We start from the raw sequence: 24,652 nt of genomic DNA, 5'->3' as shown, positions 1-24,652 counted from the left end.
CTGTAACTGAATTCATTAGCTTTTTGCATTAGTCTTTGTTTATCATCTTTAAACCAAGCCAATCTTTATTAATTTTCTAAGGCATTTTCCCTTGTGCTTTTACCACAATTTTTCTAACCCTATCGCATTTGTCTCACTCTAACCCCATGGGATTGTTCATCACTAACACTTTTTAGTGGGATTATTGCAGCTTTTATTCTTTAGCATTTAATTTAGAAAATGATTTTCATCTTTGGCATTTGTTGATTCCTGTGAAACAGTTTTATAAACAAAAAAAGTACAGTTCCTTTCTCTTATGGAATTATGATAAACAGATCACAAAATGTTGCTTGGCCCAAAGGATCTGTTCCTTCTCTGTATGAATTTTATCTTTTTATTTTTATTTTTATTTTTATTTATTTTTTTATTTTTTGACAGGCAGAGTGGACAGTGAGAGAGAGAGACAGAGAGAAAGGTCCTCCTTTTTGCCGTTGGTTCAACCCCCAATGGCCGCCACAGCCGGCGCGCTGCGGCCGGCACACTGCGCTGATCCGAAGGCAGGAGCCAGGTGCTTCTCCTGGTCTCCCATGGGGTGCAGGGCCCAAGCACTTGGGCCATGCTTCACTGCACTCCCTGGCCACAGCAGAGAGCTGGCCTGGAAGAGGGGCAACCGGGACAGAATCTGACACCCTGTCTGGGACTAGAACCTGGTGTGCCGGCGCCGGCGCCACAAGGCGGAGGATTAGCCTAGTGAGCCGTGGCGCTGGCCTCTGTATGAATTTCAAGAATTTAATTATGGGCCGGCGCCGTGGCTCACTAGGCTAATCCTCCGCCTAGCGGCGCCAGCACACGGGGTTCTAGTCCCGGCTGGGGCGCCGGATTCTGTCCCAGTTGTCCCTCTTCCAGGCCAGCTCTCTGCTGTGGCCAGGGAGTGCAGTGGAGGATGGCCCAGGTGCTTGGGCCCTGCACCCCATGGGAGACCAGGAGAAGCACCTGGCTCCTGGCTCCTGCCATCGGATCAGCGCGGTGCGCCAGCTGCAGCGCGCCGGCTGCGGCGGCCATTGGAGGGTGAACCAACGGCAAAAGGAAGACCTTTCTCCCTGTCTCTCTCTCTCTCACTGTCCACTCTGCCTGTCAAAAAATAAAAAATAAAAAAAAATAAAAATAATAAAAAAGAATTTAATTATGTATTGTTTGGCACAAAGGCCCATCACAATTTACTATTTCATGATTACTCAACCTCCACTTCATTTCTTTCTTTTTTAAAAGGTTTATTTATTTGAAAGGCAGAGTTACAGAGAGAGAGGAGAGAGAGAGAGAGAAAAATCTTCCATCTGCTGGTTTACTCCCCAAAAGGCCAAAATAAATGGGATTGGCCAGGCCAAAGTCAGGAACCAGGAGCTTCTCCCAGGTATTCTTTGTGAGTACAGGGGCCCGAGCACTTGGGCCATCTTCTACTGCTTTCCCAGGCCATAGCAGAGAGCTGGATCAGAAGTGGAGCAGCTGGGAATCGAACTAGAGCCCATATGGGATGCCGGTACTGCAGGTGGCAGCTTTACCTGCTATGTCACAGCGCCGGCCCCTCTGCCCTTATAAAATTAGTTTAGGGGCCGGCGCTGTGGCATAGTAGGTTAAGCTGCTGCCCACAGGCCACCATCCCATTTGGGCACCTGTTTGAGACCTGGCTGCTCCACTTCCAATCCAGCTCTCTGCTATGGCCTGGGAAAGCAGTAGAAGATGGCCCAAGTCCTTGCGCCCCTGCACCACATAGGAGACCCAAAAGAAACTCCTGGCTGTTGACTTTGGATCTGTGCAGCTCTGGCCATTGCAGATAATCAGGGAGTGAACCAGCGGATGGAAGACTCCCCCCCCCCACTTCTCCTTCTCTCTGTGTAATTCTTTCAAATAAATAAATAAATCTTTTTTTTTTTGAACTTTTATTTAGTAAATATAAATTTTCAAAGTACAGTTTATGGATTACAATGGCTTCCCCCCCATAACTTTCCTCCCACTCGCACCCCTCCCATCTCCTGTTCCCTCTCCCATTCCATTCACATCAAGATTCATTTTCAGTTATCTTTATATACAGAAGATCGATTTAGTATATATTAAGTAAAGATTTCATCAGTTTGTACCCACACAGAACATAAAGTGTAAAATACTGTTTCAGTACTAGTTATAGCATTAATTCACATTGGACAACACATTAAGGACAGAGATCCCATATGAGGAGTAAGTACACAGTGACTCCTGTTGTTGACTTTTAAAGAAATTAGTTTAGAAGAGGTGCATACTACCTCTCATACTGTAGAAGTAGACTGTATCTCTCCTTCTAGATTCCAAGTAAAGGAGTTTTTCTCTTATTTATCTTAATAACCATAATTCTTTTTTTTTTTTTTTTGACAGGCAGAGTGGACAGTGAGAGAGAGAGAAAGGTCTTCCTTTGCCGTTGGTTCACTCTCCAATGGCCGCCGCGGCCGGCGCGCTGCAGCCGGCGCACCGCGCTGATCCGATGGCAGGAGCCAGGAGCCAGGTGCTTTTCCTGGTCCCCCATGGGGTGCAGGGCCCAAGCACCTGGGCCATCCTCCACTGCACTCCCTGGCCACAGCAGAGAGCTGGCCTGGAAGAGGGGCAACCAGGACAAAATCCGGCACCCTGACCGGGACTAGAACCCGGTGTGTCGGCGCCGCTAGGCGGAGGATTAGCCTAGTGAGCCGCGGCGCCGGCCCATAATTCTTACACATAGCAGGTGCTCAATAAAATCATACTGCACTGAATTTACTTGTGCTGGTACTTCACTGCTTTTTCTGTCTTATCTCCTCAAGTTGGGCTGCTAGAGGTTAGAGACTCTTAGACTTCTCTACTAATTGTATGTTTTGCATTCTGAACAAGCGAATTGCCTATTTAAAAAAAATTTAAGAATTTCTCCTTCATTAAGGGTGGATAATCAGTGGAGGCTGAGGACTAAGGGAAACAAAATACAGGCTAAATTTATCAACAATAAATATACGGAACAGGTCGCTAAGTGCAAATTTAACAAAATCTGTGCATTTTCTTCAGTCTTGCTAATTGTTTATTAAGCAAGAAAGGTACTGGACACAAGAATTTAAAAATAATAAAATAATCACTTCTTGACCTTTTGGCTCACATCAAGTATAAAATTAATAGTAGAAAAAAGACAAATAAGCTTTCTTCCAAGACTAGGCAAAAGCAAGGGGAACCTCAGGAACATCTGCACCCACTGGGCTACTTTAAAAAAAATTCAATGAATCAAAAATATCTTGAGCTTCTAAAGTAAATTAACTTGAATGAAGATTTAAAAGAAGTATAGCAACAGTTAAGTCTTTAACTACAGTTTTTAACATTCCATATGTAATCATTTCATTCCTTTTAACTGACAAAAATTTTAGCTATTCTGTTATCTAAATCAGACTTCTCTGCTACACCTCCAAAGATTTTTATCTGGGCCAAAATCTTGCAAGCAGTATTTCAGCCAAAAGAAAATTTTGCCACCAAGTTGTAATACCCTAAAAAAATGAATTTGAGAGTCTAACTGAATTTCAAAAGAAACACTCATTGGGTGCTAACAATAATTATTCTGAAAAATACTTGGTAATATACCCATTTAATTAAATGCCCATTTGTGTTATAGTTTCAAGAACTGCTGATTATAGAAACAGATGATTTGTAGTTTTAAAAGAATATAGGTATGTTCTCTAAAATTATTTAAGTTAGTACATATAAATATATATCTATAAATGTGTAGATAAATGTCACTATCTTCTAGATATCTGTTCACACATACAAAATGCTTTTATAAGATATGCACACTCAACACATCAGAAAGTTTTCTACTTCTAACAAATTCTAATTAAAGAGAAATCTCAAAGTTGGAACTCATTTGACAGAAACTCTTGAGAAACACAGTTAAGGAAGGATGGACTAGATGGTACATGGACTTTTTTGAGTCAAGGCGTCTCCAGACAGATCTCTATAAGAAGTTTTATCTCACTAATATCTACTGGAAATGACCTTACGATGAACTATAAAGTGGAAGCAGCCAGAGATCTTCTAAATTCAGTATAAATTCCAAGGTATACTGTTAAGTTAGGGATGTTTTAGCCTTGGTGCAAATAATATTTTGAGCCAGATAATTCCTATGTTGTGGGTGGCTGTCCTGTGCATTACAGAAAGTGTAGCTGCATTCTTAGCCTCTACCTACTAGTTGCCAGTGGAACCCCAATGCCTTGACCCCAGCCAATTGTCACAATCAAAAGTGAGGAGAAGAAAAGATCAGATAGAAACCATGGCTATATGCAAATGAGGGAGTCTGGTATAGAACAGATTAGGCCAGAGTGGGATTCAAGGGGCTGGCTTCTAACCCAGCTGCCTTTGTCTCTAGTACTGGTTTCTTAGAGAAATGATCTAAATTCAAGTTTTCTTAAAACGGGGTTTAAGGGTAGTACTGGTAATCACTCAAGGACCTTATATAACAAGAACAGGTGAGCCCATTTAAATTTCTTGAGCTGTTTATTTTTCCATTTAAAATTTAAAAATTGAATGTAAATGTATAATTTGGGTTCTAGTGCCATAGCTTGGTAGAAATCAATCCCTACATCATGAACATGTAGAAAATATTAGAAAATTTAAAAACTTCAAGTAATAGAGAGCCTCCAAGGTAGCCAAGACTTGACAGAACAAGACCTGAAAAAGAAGAGAATTTTAAGTAAAGAGCTGACAGCCTAAAAGTTATTTCTTCCTCTCGGAGAATTTACAAAATTCTGGCGTTGGGTGAGTGGTTGAGAATTTTGCAAATGGGCTACTTAATAACAGGCACAGAAGCAAACAGAGATTTGGGTAGTGATAACACAAATGGGGGGTGATAACATAAATATTAGGGTACTGCCAATGCTGTCAGATTGAAGGCAGGAGAGGAAAACAGTGAAGCATGCCTGATCCTCAGGGGTTTTCTCCTTAAGGCATTTGCTAACACGTCAGGTAGCAGGACAAGAAGAGGTCAACACATAAAGCAAAAGAATTTGAAATAGCAAAGTGGTGCTTTTGGTAGTTGTACAGTGCAAAGTGATAAAAGCCGAGGTCCAGCATCCACTAAAGAGTAGAGACTTGCAAATACCCCAAAACTTCAGTTGGGATACCAGAAGGCGTATGGCATAAGAGTGGGAGCAAATTAGAGGTAGAATGAACCTTACAAAAACTATAATTCCATCATTTTTTCTAAAAGAGTTTGCTGTTGTCAGCTTTGTTTTGTATTTATCTTCATCTACTTGAAAGGCAGAACACTAGAGTAAGAAAGGGAGAGAGAGGCAGGGAAGGAGAGAGAGAGAGAGAGAGAGAGAGAGAAATAGAGACAGAGATATCTTCTATTTACTGGGTTATTCTCCAAATGCTCACAATAGCCAGGGTTAGGCCAGGCTCACACCAGAAGTCCAAACTCCATCTGGGGCTCCCATATGGGTGGCAGGGGCCCAAGCACTTGAGTATGCATTAGGAGGAAGTCAAGAATGCATTAGGGCCGGCGCCGTGGCTCACTAGGCTAATCCTCCGCCTTGCGGCGCCGGCACACCGGGTTCTAGTCCCGGTCGGGGCACCGGATTCTGTCCCGGTTGCCCCTCTTCCAGGCCAGCCCTCTGCTGTGGCCAGGGAGTGCAGTGGAGGATGGCCCAGGTGCTTGGGCCCTGCACCCATGGGAGACCAGGAAAAGCACCTGGCTCCTGGCTCCTGCCATCGGATTAGCGCGGTGCGCCGGCTGCAGCGCGCCGGCCGCGGCGGCCATTGGAGGGTGAACCAACGGCAAAAGGAAGACCTTTCTCTCTGTCTCTCTCTCTCACTGTCCACTCTGCCTGTAAAAAAAAAAAAAAAAAAAAAAAAAAAAGAATGCATTAGCAGGAAGCTGGATCAGAAGTGGACGGGACTCGAATCGGCACTGTGATACAGGCTGTGGGTATCACAAGTGGTGGTTTAGTCCAGTGTGCCACAATGCCTGCCCTTACAACCCTACCTTGAGTTGGCTTAGTCTTTGGTCTATCTTTTCTCTAGTTTCCATCCATAGGAAGAGAGTGGCACTAACAAAAACTCTATAATTTATTGTGGACAATATATAACACCTGATAAATAATTATCAGGCAAGTCACAAAGAAAAGATGACCAAAAAAAAAAGGACAAAAGACACAGACTTACATATGACAGAAATATGGCATTTTTCATATATGGAATTATTACTACCATGATTAATACCTTAAAACACAGATGACAAGGTAGAGGATTATACTACAGAGCTGGGCTCAATAAGAGACTATCAAATAGTTTAGGAGTTGAAAACTGTGACAACTGAAATCAAAGCACAGAAATGGTGTTTGGCAAAGCAGGTAAGATGTCAGTTGGGAAGTCAGCATCCTACACGAGAGTGTCAGGGTTTGACTCCCAGCTTTGGCGTCCGGTTCTAGCTTACTGCTGGTGCAGACCCTGGGAGGCAGCAACAACAGCTCAAATTGTTGGGTTCATGCCACCTGTGGGAAGCCTGGTCTGAGATCCTGGCTCCCAGCTTTGGCTCCTCAGCCATTCTGGGCATTTGTGGAGAAGGGCCAGAAGACAAGAGTGTTTCTCTCTCTCTCTCTTTCTTTCTCTCTCTCTCTTTCCGCCCTGTCAAATAAATAAATAAATATTTTGCTACATATTCAAAAGACTAAAAACATTTAAAAATTATTTGAGAGGCACACACACACAACACACACACACGCTGTGGGAGGGGAGACAGAGGGAGAGAGATATCCTTCAAGTGTTGGTTCACTCACCAAATGCGTGAAAGGGTCTGGGCTGGGCCAGATCAAAGCTGGGAGAAGAGAATTTATTCTGGATCTTCCCTAGAGGCAGCAGTGACCCAACTACTTTTTCCATCACCTGCTGCTTCCTCCTAAGAGTGCTTATCAGTAGACAGCTGATGCGCAAATGTATGTGTGTGTGTATATACACACACACACACACATATACACACGTATATTTTACAAGATCATATTTGACAATGGCAGAATATACATTTTTTCAAATGTGAAAAACATGATCTGATTATTTGCTGGACTATAAAACAAAAATTTCAACAAATTTTATTAATCAACAAATTTTATTTTTATTTTGAAGGACAGACACATGGTGGGTGGGAGGAGAGACTGAGAGAGGGAAACTGAGCATTCCAATCTTGTGGTTCACTCCTTAAAAACCACAGTGGCTGAAGCAGGGCTGAGCTGAAGCCAAGAGGTAGGAACTCAATTGATGTCTCCCAAGCAGGTGACAGGGACCCGATCACTTGAGCTATCACTTATTATCTGCTAGTCTGTAAAATTAGTAGGTAGATGTAAGCGAGCCCCAGAGCCAGGACTCAAACTCTAATGTGAATGAGGTGGTCCCAAGTAGTACCTTAACCACTAAGCCAAATGCTCACCTTTTACCAACAAATTTTTTTTAAAGATTTTTTATTTATTTATTTGAGAGGTAGAGTTACAAACAGTGAGAGAGAGAGAGACAGGTCTTCCACCTGATGGTTCACCCCGCAAATGGCCTCAACGTTCTGAGCTACGGCGATCCGAAGCCAGGAGCCAGATGCCTCTTCCTGGTCCCCCATGCGGGTGCAGGGCCCAAGCACTTGGGCCATCCTCCACTGCCCTCCCGGGCCACAGCCGAGAGCTGAACTGGAAGAGGAGCAACCGGGACTAGAACCCGGTGCCTACATGGGATGCCGGCGCCACAGGTGGAGGATTAACCTAATGCGCCACGGCGCCGGCCCCACCAACAAATTTTTTTTTTAAATTTTATTTATTTATTTGAGAGGTAGAGTTACAGAGAGAGGGAGAGACAGAGAGTTCTTCTACCTACTGGTTCATTCTCCAAATGGCTGTAACAGCCGGAGCAGGGCCGATTGGAAGCCAGGAGCCAGGAACTTCTGGGTCTCTCATGTGGGTGCAGGGGCCCATGCATTTGAGTCATCTCTACTGCTTTCCCAGGCCATAAGCAGAGAGCTGGCTCAGGAGAGGAGCAGCTGGGACATGAATCGGTGCTGACATGGGATGCTGGCACCTATGCTTAGCCTATTAAGCCACAGTGCCAGACTCATCAACAAATTTTAAAGAACTCAAATAACTTAGCATATATTCAGTGGTAACAAATTAATTAAATGAATAATCAATAAAGAGAGAATTAGAAAATTGCTATTTATTTGGAAGTAGAACTTTCCAAATAACTTACAGATTAGAGAAGAAAGCAAGAGGAATTACAAATTATTCTGAACTAAAAATGAAAATAAGACAACAAAATTTGCCGAATTAAAAACACTGAAAATAGAGGAAAACAGTAAATGCTAGAAATGTGGAAATGAACATAATGTGGAAAACAAATATACAATAGAGAAAATCAATAAAGGTAGAATTGTTTCTCTTTAAGACTAATAGAAGAGACAAACTTTGTGATAGCCATGAAAATGGGCCTCGCAAGTCTGCTGTGTGGAACATAATTGACTCATGGCTAGATCTGCTGAGGGAGTGAACCAGCAGACAGAGCATCTCTCTCTGTCTCTCCTGCTCTCTCCCTGTCTCTCTGTAACTTTGCCTTTCAAATAAATAAGAAATCTTAAAAAAAAAAAATTGACACTAATCCACAAACTGAAATGTCTTAGATAGAAAAGAAAAACCTGTTAGCAAACTATTAAGGCCATTTGGGGAGTGAACAAATAAATCTTAAAAAATAAATTAAAATAAATTATTTATTATTTATAATTAATTTATAAATTAAAATAAATAAATTATTTATTATTTATTTTATTTTAATTTATTTTTTAAGATTTATTTGTTTATTTGAAAGGCAGAGTTACAGAGAGGCAGAGGCAGAGAGGGAGGTCTTCCATCCACTGGTTCACTCCCCAAATGGCCACAAAGGCAGGAGCTGCACTGATCCGAAGACAGGAGACAGGAGCTTCTTCCACGTCTCCCATGCAAGTGCAGGGGCCCAAGAACTTAGGCCATCTTCCACAGCTTTCCCAGGCCATAGCAAAGAACTGGATTGGAGAGGAGCAACCAGGACTTGAATAGGCGCCCATATAGGTTGCTGGCACTGCAGGCAGCAGCTTTACCCGCTAAACCACAGTGCAAGCCCCTGCTCCACTTCTGATAGCTAATGCACCTGGGAAAGTAGCAGAAGAGAGCCCAAGTGCTTAGGACCCTGCACCCATGTGGGAGACCCGGAAGAAGCTCCTGGCTCCTGGCTTCCGTCCTGCCCAGCTTCGGCTGTTGTGGCCTTTGGGGAGTGAACCAGCAGATGGAAGACCTCTCTCTCTCTGCCCCTGCCTCTCTCTCTAACTATGCCTTTCAAATAAATCTTTTTTTTTTTTTTTTAAAGAATTGTATACAGCCTGTACAAAGAACTATACATCAATCAGACAACTCAGTACAGGCAAAAGAGTTCAACAGTTACATAAGAAGATACTTAATACTAATAAGAAGATAAAAAGGTGCCTCTCCTCACTACACATCAGGAAAACTCAAATCAAAATCAGAGTGAGATACCATTACACATTCATCAAAATGGCAAAATTAAAAACATGGGTAAGTAGCAAAGGCTGGTGAAGATATGAAACAATTACTGTTGTCCCATACAATGCTGGTAGGAGTCTACACTGGCATGACCCTTCGGGAATCTTAAATTGAAAAATGGAACTCTTCTGCATCGTAACTATAGTGGTAGTTACAAGATATGCATTTGTCAAAACCCACAGAATATAACACAAAGAATGATTTTTATGTATTGAAGAAACACAATCAGAATGTGAAAGGAAACCAGACTGGGAAACAAAGCCTACGAAATGGTCTTACTTATATTAAAAATAAATACTATAACCATACTAAAGCTGATGCAACAAAAGAGCTAAGTTGGGGCCAGCATGTTGTGGCATAGCAGGTTAAGCCTCTGCCTGTGGTGATGGTATCCTATATGGGCGCTGGTTTGAGTCCCGGCTGCTCCACTTTTGATCCTAACTCCCTACTAAATTAAAAATTACTTTAGGATGGAACAAATAAGTAAGCATATTTTATAAAAAGAGAGCCAGAATTTTCAATGTCAGAGGAAGAATTTATAAATAAGAAAAGAGTAAAGGCATAAATAAACCTGTGTAGTTCGACTGGAATAAAAGACATCAGTATAAACTTATGGTTTGTAAATATATAAACAGGCATAAAGATACAGAAATACAGAAGGATGTATACATATAGATTTTATGCATACATATATTGCTAAGCTCTGTTTGCCAAGAGGCCCTAGGAACAATAACACTTGAAGAGCAAAGAGCATATCTAGTGTCCACACCTGGATTTCCAAATACATTTTTTTAGTAAAAGGAACCAGGGTTCCTTGGAGAAGTAGTTGATTTCAGAACTTTGAGGCAGAGAATACAGCATAAGACTAGAAAATCTTACACTGTCAATAATTAAGAGTCCACAAAAAAGAATGGGGAAAGAGCCATACAAAAATGTGACATACAGGGGAATTCCATTTAGTAACCAGATAAAACTAAAGGCAAGCAGGAGAAGCCAAAGTGGTAGTTACCTTTGATGATGAGAGTGGATCCCAGAATGCAAGAGGTGGGGCCAGCAGTGTGATACGGTGGGTTAAGCTGCTGCTTGTGACAGCGGCATCCCATATCAGAGTGCTGATTTGAGTCCCTGCTATTCTGCTTCCAATACAGCTCACTGCAAATGTGTTGGGGAAAACAGCAGAAGATGGCCAAGTACCTGAGCCTCTGTCTCCTATGTGGGAGACCAGGATGGAGTTCCCATTTCCTGGCTTCCAGCTTCATCCTGGCCCAAACCTGCCATCATTTGGGGGAATGAAGCAATAGAATGAAGATCTCTCTATCTCCCCCTCTCTCTGTTGCTCTGCTGTTCAAAAAATAAATATATAAAAAGAATGCAAGAAGTGATGTATTTATTGATATAGTGGTAGCTATACAGGTGTATCTATCTAATGAAAAGTTTTCTATATTTGTAGCTACCATTACATACTGGTCAAATATGCATGCATTTTACTATATGTAAACTAAATCTCAATAAATCTGACTTAAAGATTCTTTCACAAAGCAACATTACAGTAGTGCTCACATTTGCTTACTGTATGCTATCTCCTATTTTGCCTTCTAGCAAAATCCTACTTGATAGAGTGGTAGGAGCTAAAATAAATTTCATTTCTTCATGTCTGAAATCATTCAGTCATATGAACCATGTCCCAAAGATGCAATTTTGTATACAATTTTGACAGTTTCACATATGCTATTCTAAATACTCTTAGCTAATTCAAGGACTCCATCTTTTGCAGTTACAAAAATCTAAATCTGGAACATGAGCTAATAACTTGGTTGTTTATATTCATAGATAAGAAATATATTTTCTTTAAAATCCCACCCAGTAAGAATTTTTTCTATGAATGCCATACATAGATATTCTAAAACAATTTGTTCTATATTTAGCACTACCAATATAATCCAACAAGATCATCACTTCAACCTGGTTTCACTATAGTACAGGTAACATTTTCAAATGATTTATATTAATATTTTGTATCAGTAGGAGTTGGGATGATGTGCTGACATTATTCTTCATACTATTGAGACCGTTTTCCTCTAGGGTTTGCATACTTACTGTGCTTTATGTCTACCAGAATTGCAAATCACACTGACCTTTTCTTATAGAGTAATGGACAGCACTGAGTGCTTTCACAGAGATGAAAACTTAACCACCAGATGAGGTAACGAATTTCTTTAAGGACTAGGAACATGAAGACAAGTTACTTCAATACCTCCATTTCCTTAGAATGAAATGATAAAGGGCATTATGATGCTACTATCTTAAATTATAAGCACCTCAAAGGCAGGAGGCTATTTAAAGTAATCTATAGACTGCCTATAAGAGTGGATGGTCCTTGATACTTTTTGATGGATCATGGAAGAGAAGGATTTACCTAGGCCTGACTTATTGAAGAAGCAGATGCTTAGCTGTTAAAATGTTCTGTTTCCATCATGCCATAGATCACAGAATTTGAGGCAACATTATCATATCACCTAATCCAATGATTCTCAGAGAGGTAGACAGCACTGCCATATCACTTAAAGGGACTTTTTCAATAAATATACAGCTCTATACTCCCTCCCTCTAGACCCTATCACCTGCATTCTCACACCCCTACCTTGAGGATGTATTTTCTAATATTCCTCATAGGAATAGATCAGATTGAGGGGAAGTTGCTTTTAAGTAGACAGGTCTATATTTACCTTAAGCTCAGTAGGGGATTTTGATATGACAGCACCTGTCTTCTAGTTAAGAAACCTCTGATAAATATATTTTCTCCCTCTGCATAAAACTACATTTCAAACTAGAAAGAATTACAAACTAGAAAGAACTACATTTCAAAACTAGAAAGAATTATGGGGGAATTCAGAAAAGAAAAATTTACAATCTATTCTTCAGTGGATATATTTGATTGTTTTCTAAGAGCCACTGTATGAAATGCAGTTTTCAAATCAGAATGAAAGTCCAGTTGCTTTTTCCAATTATTAGTGTATATTTAGTTCAGAAACTTAGAGAAATACAAACTTTCCAAAAAGCTTTATATATACATATTAATTTTTTACTTTAATCCTTAATATAACACGGTACTAACAGCACACCTCATTAGTAGCTGCTGTCAAGTAGTAAAGAATATCTATAGTTCAGTTTTTTAAAATAAGTTTACGATACACATATGATTCCCTTGTCACTACACAGATTCACTCATCCTTTATTTATTTTTTTAAAAAGATTTATTTTGTTTATTATAAGACAGAGCTACAGAGAGAGATAGAGACAGAGAGTTCTTCCATCCACTGGTTCACTCCCCAGATGGCCGCAATGGCTGGAGTTGCACCGATCTGAAGCCAGGAGCCAGGAGCTTCCTCTGGGTTTCCCATGTAGGTGCAGGGGCCCAAAGACCTGGGCCATCCTCTGCTGCTATCCCAGGTCATAGCAGAGAGCTGGATCAGAAGAGGAGCAGCTGGGACTAGAACCGGTGCCCATATGGGATGCCAGGGCTTCAGGCCAGGGTTTTAACCCACTGCGCCCCAGCACCGGCCCCACTCAACCTTTAATAAAGGTTCAAAACTGACGGACTCATCTTTTCTCTTTCAGGCCCCGTCTCTTGCCTTTTGCTTATTTTATTCATATGTTTATATTTTTAAAACTGTGGTAGAACTCATTTAACATACAATTTACCATTTTAACTATGTTTGAGTGTGTGAGGACAGTTCAGTTCCACTAAATACATTTTGCTGCATAACCATTGCCACCATCCAACTCTGTAACTTTTTTCATCCAACAAAACTGCAGCTCTACACTCATTAAACAATAATTTCCTATTCACCCCTCTTCCAGTCCCTGGCAATCACCACTTGACTTTATGTCTATATGAATTTTACTATTCTTAAATATTTCATATAAGAAGAATCACATAGTATGTATCCTTCTGTGTCTCATTTTTTTCACTTAGCATACTGTCATCAAGGTTTATAAAGAATAATAGCATGTGTCAGAACATCTCTCTTCCCTGGAACCCTGACTTGAGTTCCATTTCCTACTCCACCCCTACTCAGCTTGAAGAAGCCAGAGTGGTCATCATTCCACATGCCCTAACAGAAGTTAGGGTCCATTCTTCTGGTGGAGGCAATGTGAGGAGTCACACTGGTTAACAGGCAGTCAGGTTGATCCTGGTGGAAACTGAATGTGCAAAATACTTGCTTCCCTCAAAAGTTACCTTTAGCAAGGTCAGGTCTAAAGTGCCTGGCCCACTCCTTTGGTGCTTCCAAATTTATTATGAGAATAGAAAGGGAGTAGCAATTCCATTTTTCTGAGCTCACAGTTTACTGCAAAAACAAGTTACCTATCCTCTAGGCAAATAAAGGTTACAGATCAGGCCTTTTGATGGGTTTTGTCTTTGCCTTGTAACTGAATGTCAAGATTTTCTTCCCCAAAAATGTGCTTAAAAATCCCACTATTGGCCCACGCCACGGATCAATAGGCTAATCCTCTGCCTGCAGCGCCGGCACACTGAGTTCTTGTTCCAGTCGGGGTGCCGGATTCTGTCCCGGTTGCTCCTCTTCCAGGCCAGCTCTCTGCTGTGGCCCAGGAGTGCAGTGGAGGATGGCCCAAGTCCTTGGGCCCTGCACCCCATGGGAGACCAGGATAAGCACCTGGCTCCTGGCTTCGGATCAGTGCTGCGCGCCAGCCACGGCGGCCATTGGTGGGTGAACCAATGGAAAAAGGAGGACCTTTCTCTCTGTTTCTCTCTCTCACTGTCCACTCTGCCTGTCAAAAAAAAAAAAAAAAAAAAAAAAAAAAAAAATCCCACTACCACCAGCCCCTTCAGGTTTTGCCTCTCTTGGAGGCCCTCTCCCAGCTACTCCATCTGGAGGTCTCTGACTTAAATAAAGCCTGCTTTTAAATACAAAAAGAGAAACAAACCCACAAAGCAAACAAAGAAAAAAAAAACCAACACAAAAAAAGAACACCCCTCTTTTCAAGGCCGAATAATATTCCATTATCTGTCTGTATCCACATCTATATCTCTCTCTACTTTTTTATTCATTCACCTGTCATTGTATACATAGGTTGCTTCCCTCTTTAGGTTCTTGTGAATAATGCTGCTATAAACATGGTATGCAACTGTTGTAGTGCCTACTTTCAATTCCTTTGGACACACACTCAGATGTACAATTGCCCAGTCTATTACTCTGAATACTCTCCAGGGCCCAGACCTCCCTCAAGAAATTTTTTAGAACTCAATTAGCTTGCAAGCACTGCAACAGTGACTAATATGAGACAGAACTTCTGGGCTGGGTAAAAACTGAATCTGAAAGTGAACTAACACAACAGGGTGAATAGAAAAGACTTGAGAGTCACAAGCAATTTAAAGAATTAAATTTCTAAAACAAGAGAAAGTGGTTTATAGATACCATATCTCAAAAGGAGTCAGGTCTCTAGAATAAAATATCAAGGAAACTGATTTTGCTATGTTATTGCTAAATGTTACAAACTTAACAGTGTGATCATTTAAAAATACTCTACAGTGTGAGGTTTAAGGCACAATGATTCCTAATTAGTGTTTTTAGAAGTATGTTAGCACTGCCTTGTGCCATTCCGGAATGTCACTTATGGTAAATTAAGGGACACTTTTCTCCCTATCTTCCATTAGTATTTTAATGCTAGGAGGTGGGAAAAAGCTGATCCATATTCAAGAGGAAAGGAGGGAAAACAATAACAAATTGGCATCTCTTCTGTGAATTGCCCCACAGGCCAAGCATTTTTATGTTCTTAATCATTATTAAATGACTTAACATGACACCCAGAGCCTGGCGAATGATTGCATCCTGACATGAGAACGAATTACAAATGAAATGAAAGATCAAGCCGTATTAGAGGACTGCCTCTGGGAAATGAAAATCTTTAATTCTCTTTTATTATTGACATTTATTTGGCTGCCATGAATAACAACATAGCAAAGAGATTCGGCTATGCTTGTGCACTGAATAGCTTATCCCAGGGCTCAAAACTGCATTAACATTTATCATGTTTGCTTTTGTAGCTGACACCACTGAACAGATTCTCTATCCATCTTGTATTTATCATGCACTGCAGATATCATGCATCCTCTAATTTAAGTTCATTTTCATATGGTAGGAACAGCAAAGATTAACCAGTGTCTTTCCTCAAATAAATTCCTGCTTGTAAGCATTCCTAAGCATGATTTAATAGATCTAATAAAGAATAAAATAAGTTCACAAGGAAATTCAGTCACAAGGTGTGAAGGCTAATTTTCAATTCTGGGCAAATTGTACAAATGCACAATGAGGAAGATACTTGTGATATATAAGTGTGTATGTGTATTATATATATAAAGCCTTAAAATGTATTCTCCATAGTGAGCAACCAAACAGGACTAGACAAATCCAAAGGTAGTACTACAGTTCCTATAAGAAGTCTGTAGTTCAGTGCTAAGACAGGAATAGGCCAGTAGAGCATAGCATATCCCAAGGCAGAGATGTCCTTTTCATGGTTTGTTTTCCTTTTTTTACAAATTACCAGCATGGCTTTTCCTACTATTCAATAGAAGACAAGACAGTATCAGGTGCCTTTCCTTTGATGATCCTCTTTGACCAGATTGCCCTTCTTTCTTTAAAGCTTTCCTAGAATTCAACATTTGGCAAGATATCAATGAATTCTGGGAAAGTCATTTAGCATCTCAATCTTACTTAAAAATCTTAAACTTTTTTCTTTTTTAAAGCTTTGTTTATGAAAAATTTCAAACATATATGCAAGTGGAGAAAACAGCAAAATGATCCCTTATATATCCTTTGCCCAAATTCAACTATTAACTCATGACTAATTTCACTTCGTCAATACTCCCACTTCACTGTCTACCACTCACTGAATTACTCTGAAGAAAATCTCTGAATGTTCCTTCAGATAACCCTAAAATAAGAAAGTTGGAATTAATTATTTTTAGGGTTCTTTCCTCCCAAAATTTAACAATGATTTCATCTTTGACTCTTTCCAAGCTCTATAAATTTAATTTGACAAAAATTTACTTGATATTCTCTATAACATCTTTCTTCGATTTACTGATCCCTTTCTCTGAGCCAACACAATCCATAGAGTTTGTGCCAATAAATAGTAACTATAATTATACTTCATTCTGCACTCACATTTTATGTGTATTAATTTTATTCCCCAATCAGATCTTTAAAGTTTATATCTTAACATTTCAGTCTTCAGTTGAGTACTGAACAAACACAAAGTAATAATTGCTACTATTTATAGTGACCATTGCTTAATCAATTGGTTTCAATCTGAATGGTTCAAGCAGAATTAAAAGGTTTATATTTTAACTTTACAGTAGGTACCATCATGTTGACAATATTAATAATTTTAATCAATAACATATTTGTTTACTGATGAAATTCCTTTCATTTCTATGAGTGCTATAAAATAGACGACATTGAGTAATACCAGAACTGAGATTTTCTTTCTGAAGGAAAAACTGAAGAAGGAAATTATTTTTGGATTTTATTTGTTCATAACTGAGTAAATTTATTCTGGTGCAGTATTTTACAAGTTAATTATATTCTTTCTTATTTAGGAAAGACATTTCTAGACTAACAAAATCTCTAAAATTTCAAGGCAAGTAAAGTATATCCAAGTGGTTTATTCAACTGAATTTTAATAAATTATCTTTCTGACAATGAATTTTTTCTACTGAGATAGAACATAGAAATATTAAGATAAAAAATTTAGGTACACTGCTTTATTATAATAGAAAGAATACAGAATTTTGTTGTAAATGATTAATCTCCACCATACTGTATTTCTCACACAGTTACCACACATACCTGTAGCCATGATAGTGTCCTCTTTCCCTTGGGTGAAGATCACAATTCGCTGCCTCTTTGAGTTCACCTTTGGCAGAGCTTGTGTCTTCTTGGCTATCTCTTTAATGTCTTTAGTCTATTAATAGAAGAGAGGAAAGAAATTCTAGTAACCAGTAGAGCAAAACAAAACTTCACTAGCAGGTAAACAATTTTGCTTCTGATCTGATCATCAAATAAGATACCCAAATTTCTGTTAAGAGCTAATTTTTTTAAAATTAACAATATACAAAAGAAAACAGAATAGTATGACTTCTAAGAAACTCATTGTCAATGTGCCAAAATTTTAAATTTATGAGGTATCTTATTTCCTCTATAAGGTCATCTATCAGCCTTTCAAAATTCTTATGATGCGAATCCTATATGCTGTATAATTTTTAAAAAAGATGTACTTATTTATTTATTTGAAAGTCAGAGTTACAGAGAAGAGAGAGAGAGAGAGAGAGAGAGAGAGAGAGAGAATCTTCTTTCTGCTCATTCACTTCCCAAATGGCTGAAATAGCCAGGGCTGGGCCAGGCTGAGGCCAGGAGCTAGGAGCTTTGTCTGGGTCTCCCATGTGGGTACAAGAGCCCTAGCACTTGGGGCATCCTTCACTACTTTTCCCGGGCCATTAGCAGGGGTCTGGATTGGAAGTGGAGCAGCCAGGACATGAACCAGTGCCCACATGGGATGCCGCCATTACAGGTGGTGGCTTTACCCACCATGCCATAGTACTGGTCCTGGTACTATATTATTTCATCTATAAATGTTTTAGTATGTTTTTCTGAAAGAAAATTAAATATAACCATATAACTTTTGTTATATTTAAAAAAAGTAATTCATTCAAATAGGCTAATATGCAGTGAGTATTCACATTTCCAACTAAAGAGATATTGTTTAAAAATATCTAATTGTTTTAGAGATTTATAGGATGTAAGTATGCTGACTTTGGAAATAATATTGCTGCTATAATGCCAAATTTTTCAAAGGACTGAATGAAACAAGGAAAAGCTAACACCTTGTACAATTATATTCTGACAAAAAAGAAAAAATTAAATTTAAAGAAGTGCTAAAGACATACTTTGTTTAAAAATGAAAAAGTTTTAGAGAATTAGATTAATTCCCAAAACCACGATGCTGTTTTTCATACTATATGGGCCATGAAATTTTACATCATGAATATTCTAACTTGAAATCTCACTATTGAGCTAAAGGCACAATTTTTAGAATGTGTTTTTGACCATTTTAGATCTTGTGAAAATCCATGTCTGTATTCAGCAGACCTCTAAAACTACCCACGGTTTGGGTTTTCATGGTAGTTTACTCTGTTATCACACAAAATTTCAAATGGTTATGGAGAAACAAACACATATCATATCATAGAAACAAACACAATCATATCATATATATATTCCATATATATATATATATATATATGAAACAAAGGAAACATATAGCACATACTGGAGAGAAAAAAAATGGGATATGTGCCAGAGAAAAACTGAGGTAAGCAAGCAGATAAATCATAATGGTTTATAACAGTTAAAATGTCAGAAATTATGACATTTTTAAAGGTATAACAATCTGCAGTGAAATATTTTATGTTGTTATTTAACTAAATAAATTCCGGATAATATATGAAGCTTAGATTCTAATACACCTAATGTAATGATTTTCAGATAACTGTTATTTCTGAAAAGAATACCCACTTGTGATAGGACAATATTGCTGACCTTTCAAACATGCTGACTACTTTGGTTTTGGTTACTTATTTTAGAGCAGAACTAAGCCTGAATTCTGATGAGAAAAGAAATTTCCTAAGTTTTTAGAAACACTATCAGAATGATTGGTAACAGTTGAAAGGATCACAGAATGCTATAAAATAACACTGTCTACAGTCTCTTAAACAAAGTTCCTACATTTAATGAAAATGACCTACAGATATTGTGCCAACCTCTTTAGTATAAACAGTGTTACTACTAGAATTTTTGTTGATGATTAAGTATAGATCAGTTTAATAAAGGTAAAAGGCAAACAGATTCACTTCATCTTGGGAGCAGAATATTATGCACGTATTAGATTTTTTTAAGGGAGTCTTTCTTCAAGGTAGTATAAAGAATAAATTAAGAATACAAATTCATGGTTGCTTTCTACCAATCCTTACGGGAATCTAGTAATTTAATCAAGAAAATCTTTGTTTCAGATTAAATCTCATAAAAACAGCAATTCAAGATTGAAATAAACTTTCGAAATACAAAACATAAATCTTCCCAGATTTATGTAAACTTTATTCTATTTGTATCCACATCCACAGTTGATATAAAATCCCTTTGTCACTCACTCTGGCATCACTGTCAGTAAGTACCTAATCTAAATTTCTCACAATGCCTTGAGGAGTCTTTGCTTCCACACAATAGTTGATTCCCATCTAGTATAAAAATTTTCCTCAAAAACCTCAATTTTATTTTCCCAAAGCTACATGTTTCTAGTTCTACAGTATTTCTGTTTCTCTACAGGTTCTTCTCCCTTACACATATGCTCACACATCTTAGCAGAACAATGAAATTAACAAGAAACTGAAGAATACAGTAGACCCGTATTTAGTATTTGTGTGACTTAGGATTTGTGCAGTTTAATAAACTTTGTTAAGGCTCCATTTCTTCCATTTCCTCATCTGCAAATAGTTGAAGAGAAACTAGGTCTTTAAAGAATTTCAAAATATCTCCCCCTGGGGAGGGTGCTGTGGTGTAGCAGGTAAAGCCACCACCTGCGGTGCTGGCATCCCATATAGGCACTGGTTTGAGTCCTGGCTGCTCCACTTCTGATCCAGCTCTCAGCTATGGCCTGGGAAAGCAGAAGATGGCCAGAAAGCAGTAAAAGATTTAAGATTTTTTAAGATTTACTTATTTATTTTAAAGAGCTTCAGAGAGGGGGGGGGTAGAGAGAGAGAGGTAGGTCTTCCATGTGTTGGTTCACTCTACAGATGGCCACAGTAGCCAGAGCTGCACGGATCTGAAATCAGGAGCCAGGAGCTTCTTCCCAGTCTTCTATCTGGGTGCAGGGGTCCAAGCACTTGGGCCATCTTCCACTGCTTTCCCAGGCCTAGCAGGGAGTAGAGCAGCTGGGACTCAAACTGGTACCCATATGGGATGTCAGCACTGCAGGTGGCGGCTTTACCTGCTACACCATAGTCTGGAGCCAAATAAATAAATCTTAAAAAAAAAGTTTCCCCCTAAGGTGTTCATTACAAAAGGAAAAACAGCAATGCTGGAGTAGAGAAAGTTGACAAATATCACCCTAACACAGTCATCAATTTAGCGATACTCAAAACTAGCAAAACTGAAAATACCTGCTCTAAAACATTTATTAATTAAAAGAAGTAGTTACTTTTCAGAGGATAAATTGGAAACATCATTTTCACCTAGCTGTTAAGGTTAACACTACCAACAATCAGACATTATGACAGGACGTACTGAGAAGGGCACCTCACTTCCATGGTTTTACTGCCAAAAATGCATAATATCAACTTAATTATGAGACAACATTAGACAAATTCAAACTGAGGAACATTCCACAAAACAACTGATCAGGACTCCTCAAAAGTTTCAAGGTCATGAACAACAGGAAAGAGTGAGAATCTCACAGATGGAAGAAACAAAGGAGACAAATGCAATGTGGGATCCTAAATTAGAGAAAGGAATTTAGAGTAAAAACTGGGGAAATCAGAACACAATCTGAAGTACACTTATTCTAATGTATCAATCAATGTTAATTTCTTGTTTTTGGTCATTACACTGTGGCAATACAAAATACTAGCATTGGGAGAAATGGGTGAAGGACACATGGAAATTCTGTTCTTGCTTTTACAATTATTTTGAAGAATACAATTATTTTAAAATAAAAAGTTGAAAATGGTTGCAGTGATGATAAAAGAAAAGTGAAAGAGCTAAACGCAATATTTAGTGAAAACTTAATAAATATTCATTTCTTTCCTCAAATGATTTTCATTTTAATACTCCCTAAACTGCCAAGTCCTTAGGTTGCTCCAAAATCTCAAGGAAGGGCCTCAAGAGTTGTGAGTTCTAAGAATTCCATTATAATATCTAATAAGGGAGGAGAAAGATGAAAAGAGGGAGGTGAATAGAAGGAAGCTCATACAACTGAGCTGTGAGTCATGTACACAGCTCTAAAGTGGTCATTAACTCTTAGCTGCTTTAGGCAGTAGGTACTGTTATACATCTTAGTTTCTAGATCAAGAAAGCGAGTCACAGGGAAGTTACGTAATTTGCCTAAGGTTACAAATATCAAGTAGTAAAACCTGGGCTAGTATCTACGAAGTCTGATTCTAGGGATTAATAGTACTATTAACCACTATTTCATGCTATTCAGATTCTTCAATTCTAGCAAAGTGCTTTTTGTTGTTTTTAAGACAAAACTATAATATGCTTAACTAATTTATTTGCCATATTGACAAGTTGTTCCTGATCCTGCTCTTATATTTGCTATTTTTTCTTAATTTTTCTATTTTGTATTTTATCCCAATAACTTTCAATTTTTGAGTTCAAGGTGTTTCTCATTTATCAAGGTCATTTTGAAATCTAATCTCCTCTTCTAATCTGTTAGATGTAAGAGAGAGAGTAGTGCCATTTAGACTCAAGAGTACAACACTTAGCTACACTCTGATACAGGTGCCATTATGTAGCAAGCTATGAGACCTTCAGCAAGTCATATAGGAGCTTTCTCTCTGTCGGCTGACCGGATACATCAAACACATGCCTTGCACACCTCTTAAGGTTTGTGTGAGCATTAAATGTATTAGCTATATATTAGAAAAGGTTTAACAAGCTGTGAAGCATTTTATAAATGTAAAATTGTTATCTGAAAACTTAAAAAAAATGCTGTCACTGGTGATCACACACCTTATATAGCAGTATTTTTAATTAAAGAATATATTCTCTTCATTCCATTTTTAACAAGCTGGGGACACAAATGCTAAAAACAAAAACAAGGGGCCAGTGCCGTAGCTCATTTGGCTAATCCTACGCCTGCAGCACCGCCTTCCCATATGGGTGCCAAGTTCTAGTCCCGGCTGCTCCTCTTCCAGTCCAGCTCTCTGCTGTGGCCCTGGAGGGCAGTGGAGGATGGCCCAAGTGCTTGGCCGCCTGCACCCGCGTGGGAGACCAGGAGGAAGCACCTGGCTCCTGGCTTCGGATCGGCATAGTTCCAGCCGTAGTGGCCATTTGGGGGTTGACTATCGAAAGGAAGACATTTCTCTATGTCTTTCTCTCTATTTGTCAAAAAATTAAATAAAAATAAAAAATAAAAACAAAAACAAACAAAAAAACCCTGTCAGAATCTACCTACTCCTGCAGAATGCCAATTGTTGTGTTCCCACACATTGTCTGGTTTAACCACACCATTAACAATACAAACTCCTATCACAGTGATGGTGTTCCTATGACGAGTCGGTCGCCGGCCTGACCGCATTTGCTCTCTCACTCTAATCCAGTCACCTTGGCCTTCCGTCAGTTCCTGGAGTTCACAGTACATTATGCTCTTTCTTATTTCAGGGCCTTTGTGTTCCTATTCTCCTTGAGAACTGTTTTCCTGTTTGGCTTTTTTGCTCTCATTGTTAGATATATGTATTTTCTTTTTATTTTTTAAGAAGGTTATAATCATTTTTTTAAAATGACCTATTTATTTATTTGAAAGGCAGAGTTACAGAAGAGAGGGAGAGGCAGAGAGATCTTCCATCTGCTAGTTCACTCCCCAGATGGCCACAGTGGATAGAGCTGGGCTGGTCTGGTCTGAAGCCAGGAGCTTCTTCTGAGTCTCCCACATGGCTGCAGGGGGCCCAAGCACTTGGGCCATCCTCTGCTGCTTTCCCAGGATATGGCAGGGAGCTGAGCAGGAAGTGGAACAACTGGGACTTGAACCAGTGCCCCAATGGGATGCTGGTGTCACAGGCAACGGCTCTACCCACTATGCCACAACACCAGCCTCTAGATATTTGTATTTTCAAGTTTTACTTTCTCAGAGAACCATTCCATGGCCATCATAAATAAATAGGAAGCCCTCCCACACTCTCGATTTCACAATACACCCTCTGGTCATTTCTACCTTGTCTTCAGGTCTGCCAGAGTCTTAGGCACATTGTAAGGGCTCAGTAAATATTTGTTGAATGAATCAATTATTAAGTAAACAGAAATAGAAGATTATCTTATCTCTTACTCATAATCTAACTGTTGTAAAATTTTCCTTTTTGGGGATCAGTCATCTAGAAAAGCAGCATGACATTCTCTTTGCCAGCAGGACCTGACTTAGTATCTGATTTTCAGAAATGCTGGGTGATTGTTCATTCAATTCTCTGCCTTTAAAAAGAAAACAGGACCTTAGAATCATCCTGGAGAATTCTCTGGGAATCAACATCTCCTGATTATTCTCCATAGACTTTCTATCCAGGGCTAATCAATGTAACTTTCTGTGAGGATGTGTATATCTGTATCTGAACAGTCCAACAAAGTGGTCATTAGCTTGAAATGTTCCTAGTCCAATTAAGGGACCAAATTTCAAATTTATTTAATCTTAATTAATCTGAAATAGCTGCATGTACTTATTGAAGGTTGCACTGGTAGCAGTTTCATACATTTCTCTCTCAGTGGGGTAAGATGACAGACTACCTACTGGTCAGAGAAGGATCCCAAGTCTGGGAGCCTCTCAAAGGCTAGGTGGGAGGTAGGAAAAGAAGACTTCATCTCTCTATGGAAAGAAGTACTGTGTCTTAGAAAGCTTTATAAGGAAATTAAAACTTGCTACTTGAAGTAAAACTGAATAATTGATCCAATAAAGAAGGTATGAATTATCTTCACTACTTGGTATATATTCTCTGTTGCAGAGACAATGAAAACAGAGGATAATATCTACTTACATTTTGGAGGTATTTTCTTCAATTTATATTTAACTTAAATCAATTTTCAATAGTTTTAAAAAGGCTTCACAATGAAACATGAAGCACCTTATTTTTATTTAGGTTCTAAAAATACAAACCTTTAATCGCTTCAGCTTAGGATAAGGCAGATTTAAAAACACACTGCAGTCGGAACGGTTTTTCCAGAATAATAAAAGGCCTTATGAAACTTTTTACCCCAAGAATTGTCATTTTAAATTCTTAGCAGGGCTGTCATTTAAAT

General features: G+C 39.0%; 1 protein-coding gene and 1 pseudogene across 3 annotated transcripts in view; both read right to left on the bottom strand.

Moving 5' to 3' along the window:
- Positions 1-16,966, bottom strand: part of LOC149122027 (high mobility group protein HMG-I/HMG-Y-like) — a 29,993-nt pseudogene extending 13,027 nt beyond the window's left edge.
- The window catches only part of ADK (adenosine kinase), a 598,204-nt gene that overhangs the window by 96,864 nt on the left and 476,688 nt on the right, over positions 1-24,652 (bottom strand). For all 3 annotated transcript variants that reach the window (XM_008269935.5, XM_008269936.5, XM_089313495.1), the window contains one exon: positions 17,447-17,561. In XM_008269935.5, the coding sequence (XP_008268157.1) occupies positions 17,447-17,561 (115 nt within the window). The remainder of the gene's footprint in view (positions 1-17,446; positions 17,562-24,652) is intronic.

Source organism: Oryctolagus cuniculus, chromosome 15 (genome assembly GCF_051225735.1).
Source record: "Oryctolagus cuniculus isolate XC-2025 breed Fujian yellow rabbit chromosome 15, ASM5122573v1, whole genome shotgun sequence".
Classification (NCBI taxonomy): domain Eukaryota; kingdom Metazoa; phylum Chordata; class Mammalia; order Lagomorpha; family Leporidae; genus Oryctolagus; species Oryctolagus cuniculus.
Note: the sequence above shows the minus strand (reverse complement) of the source record. Positions and strands in the feature narration are given on the sequence as shown.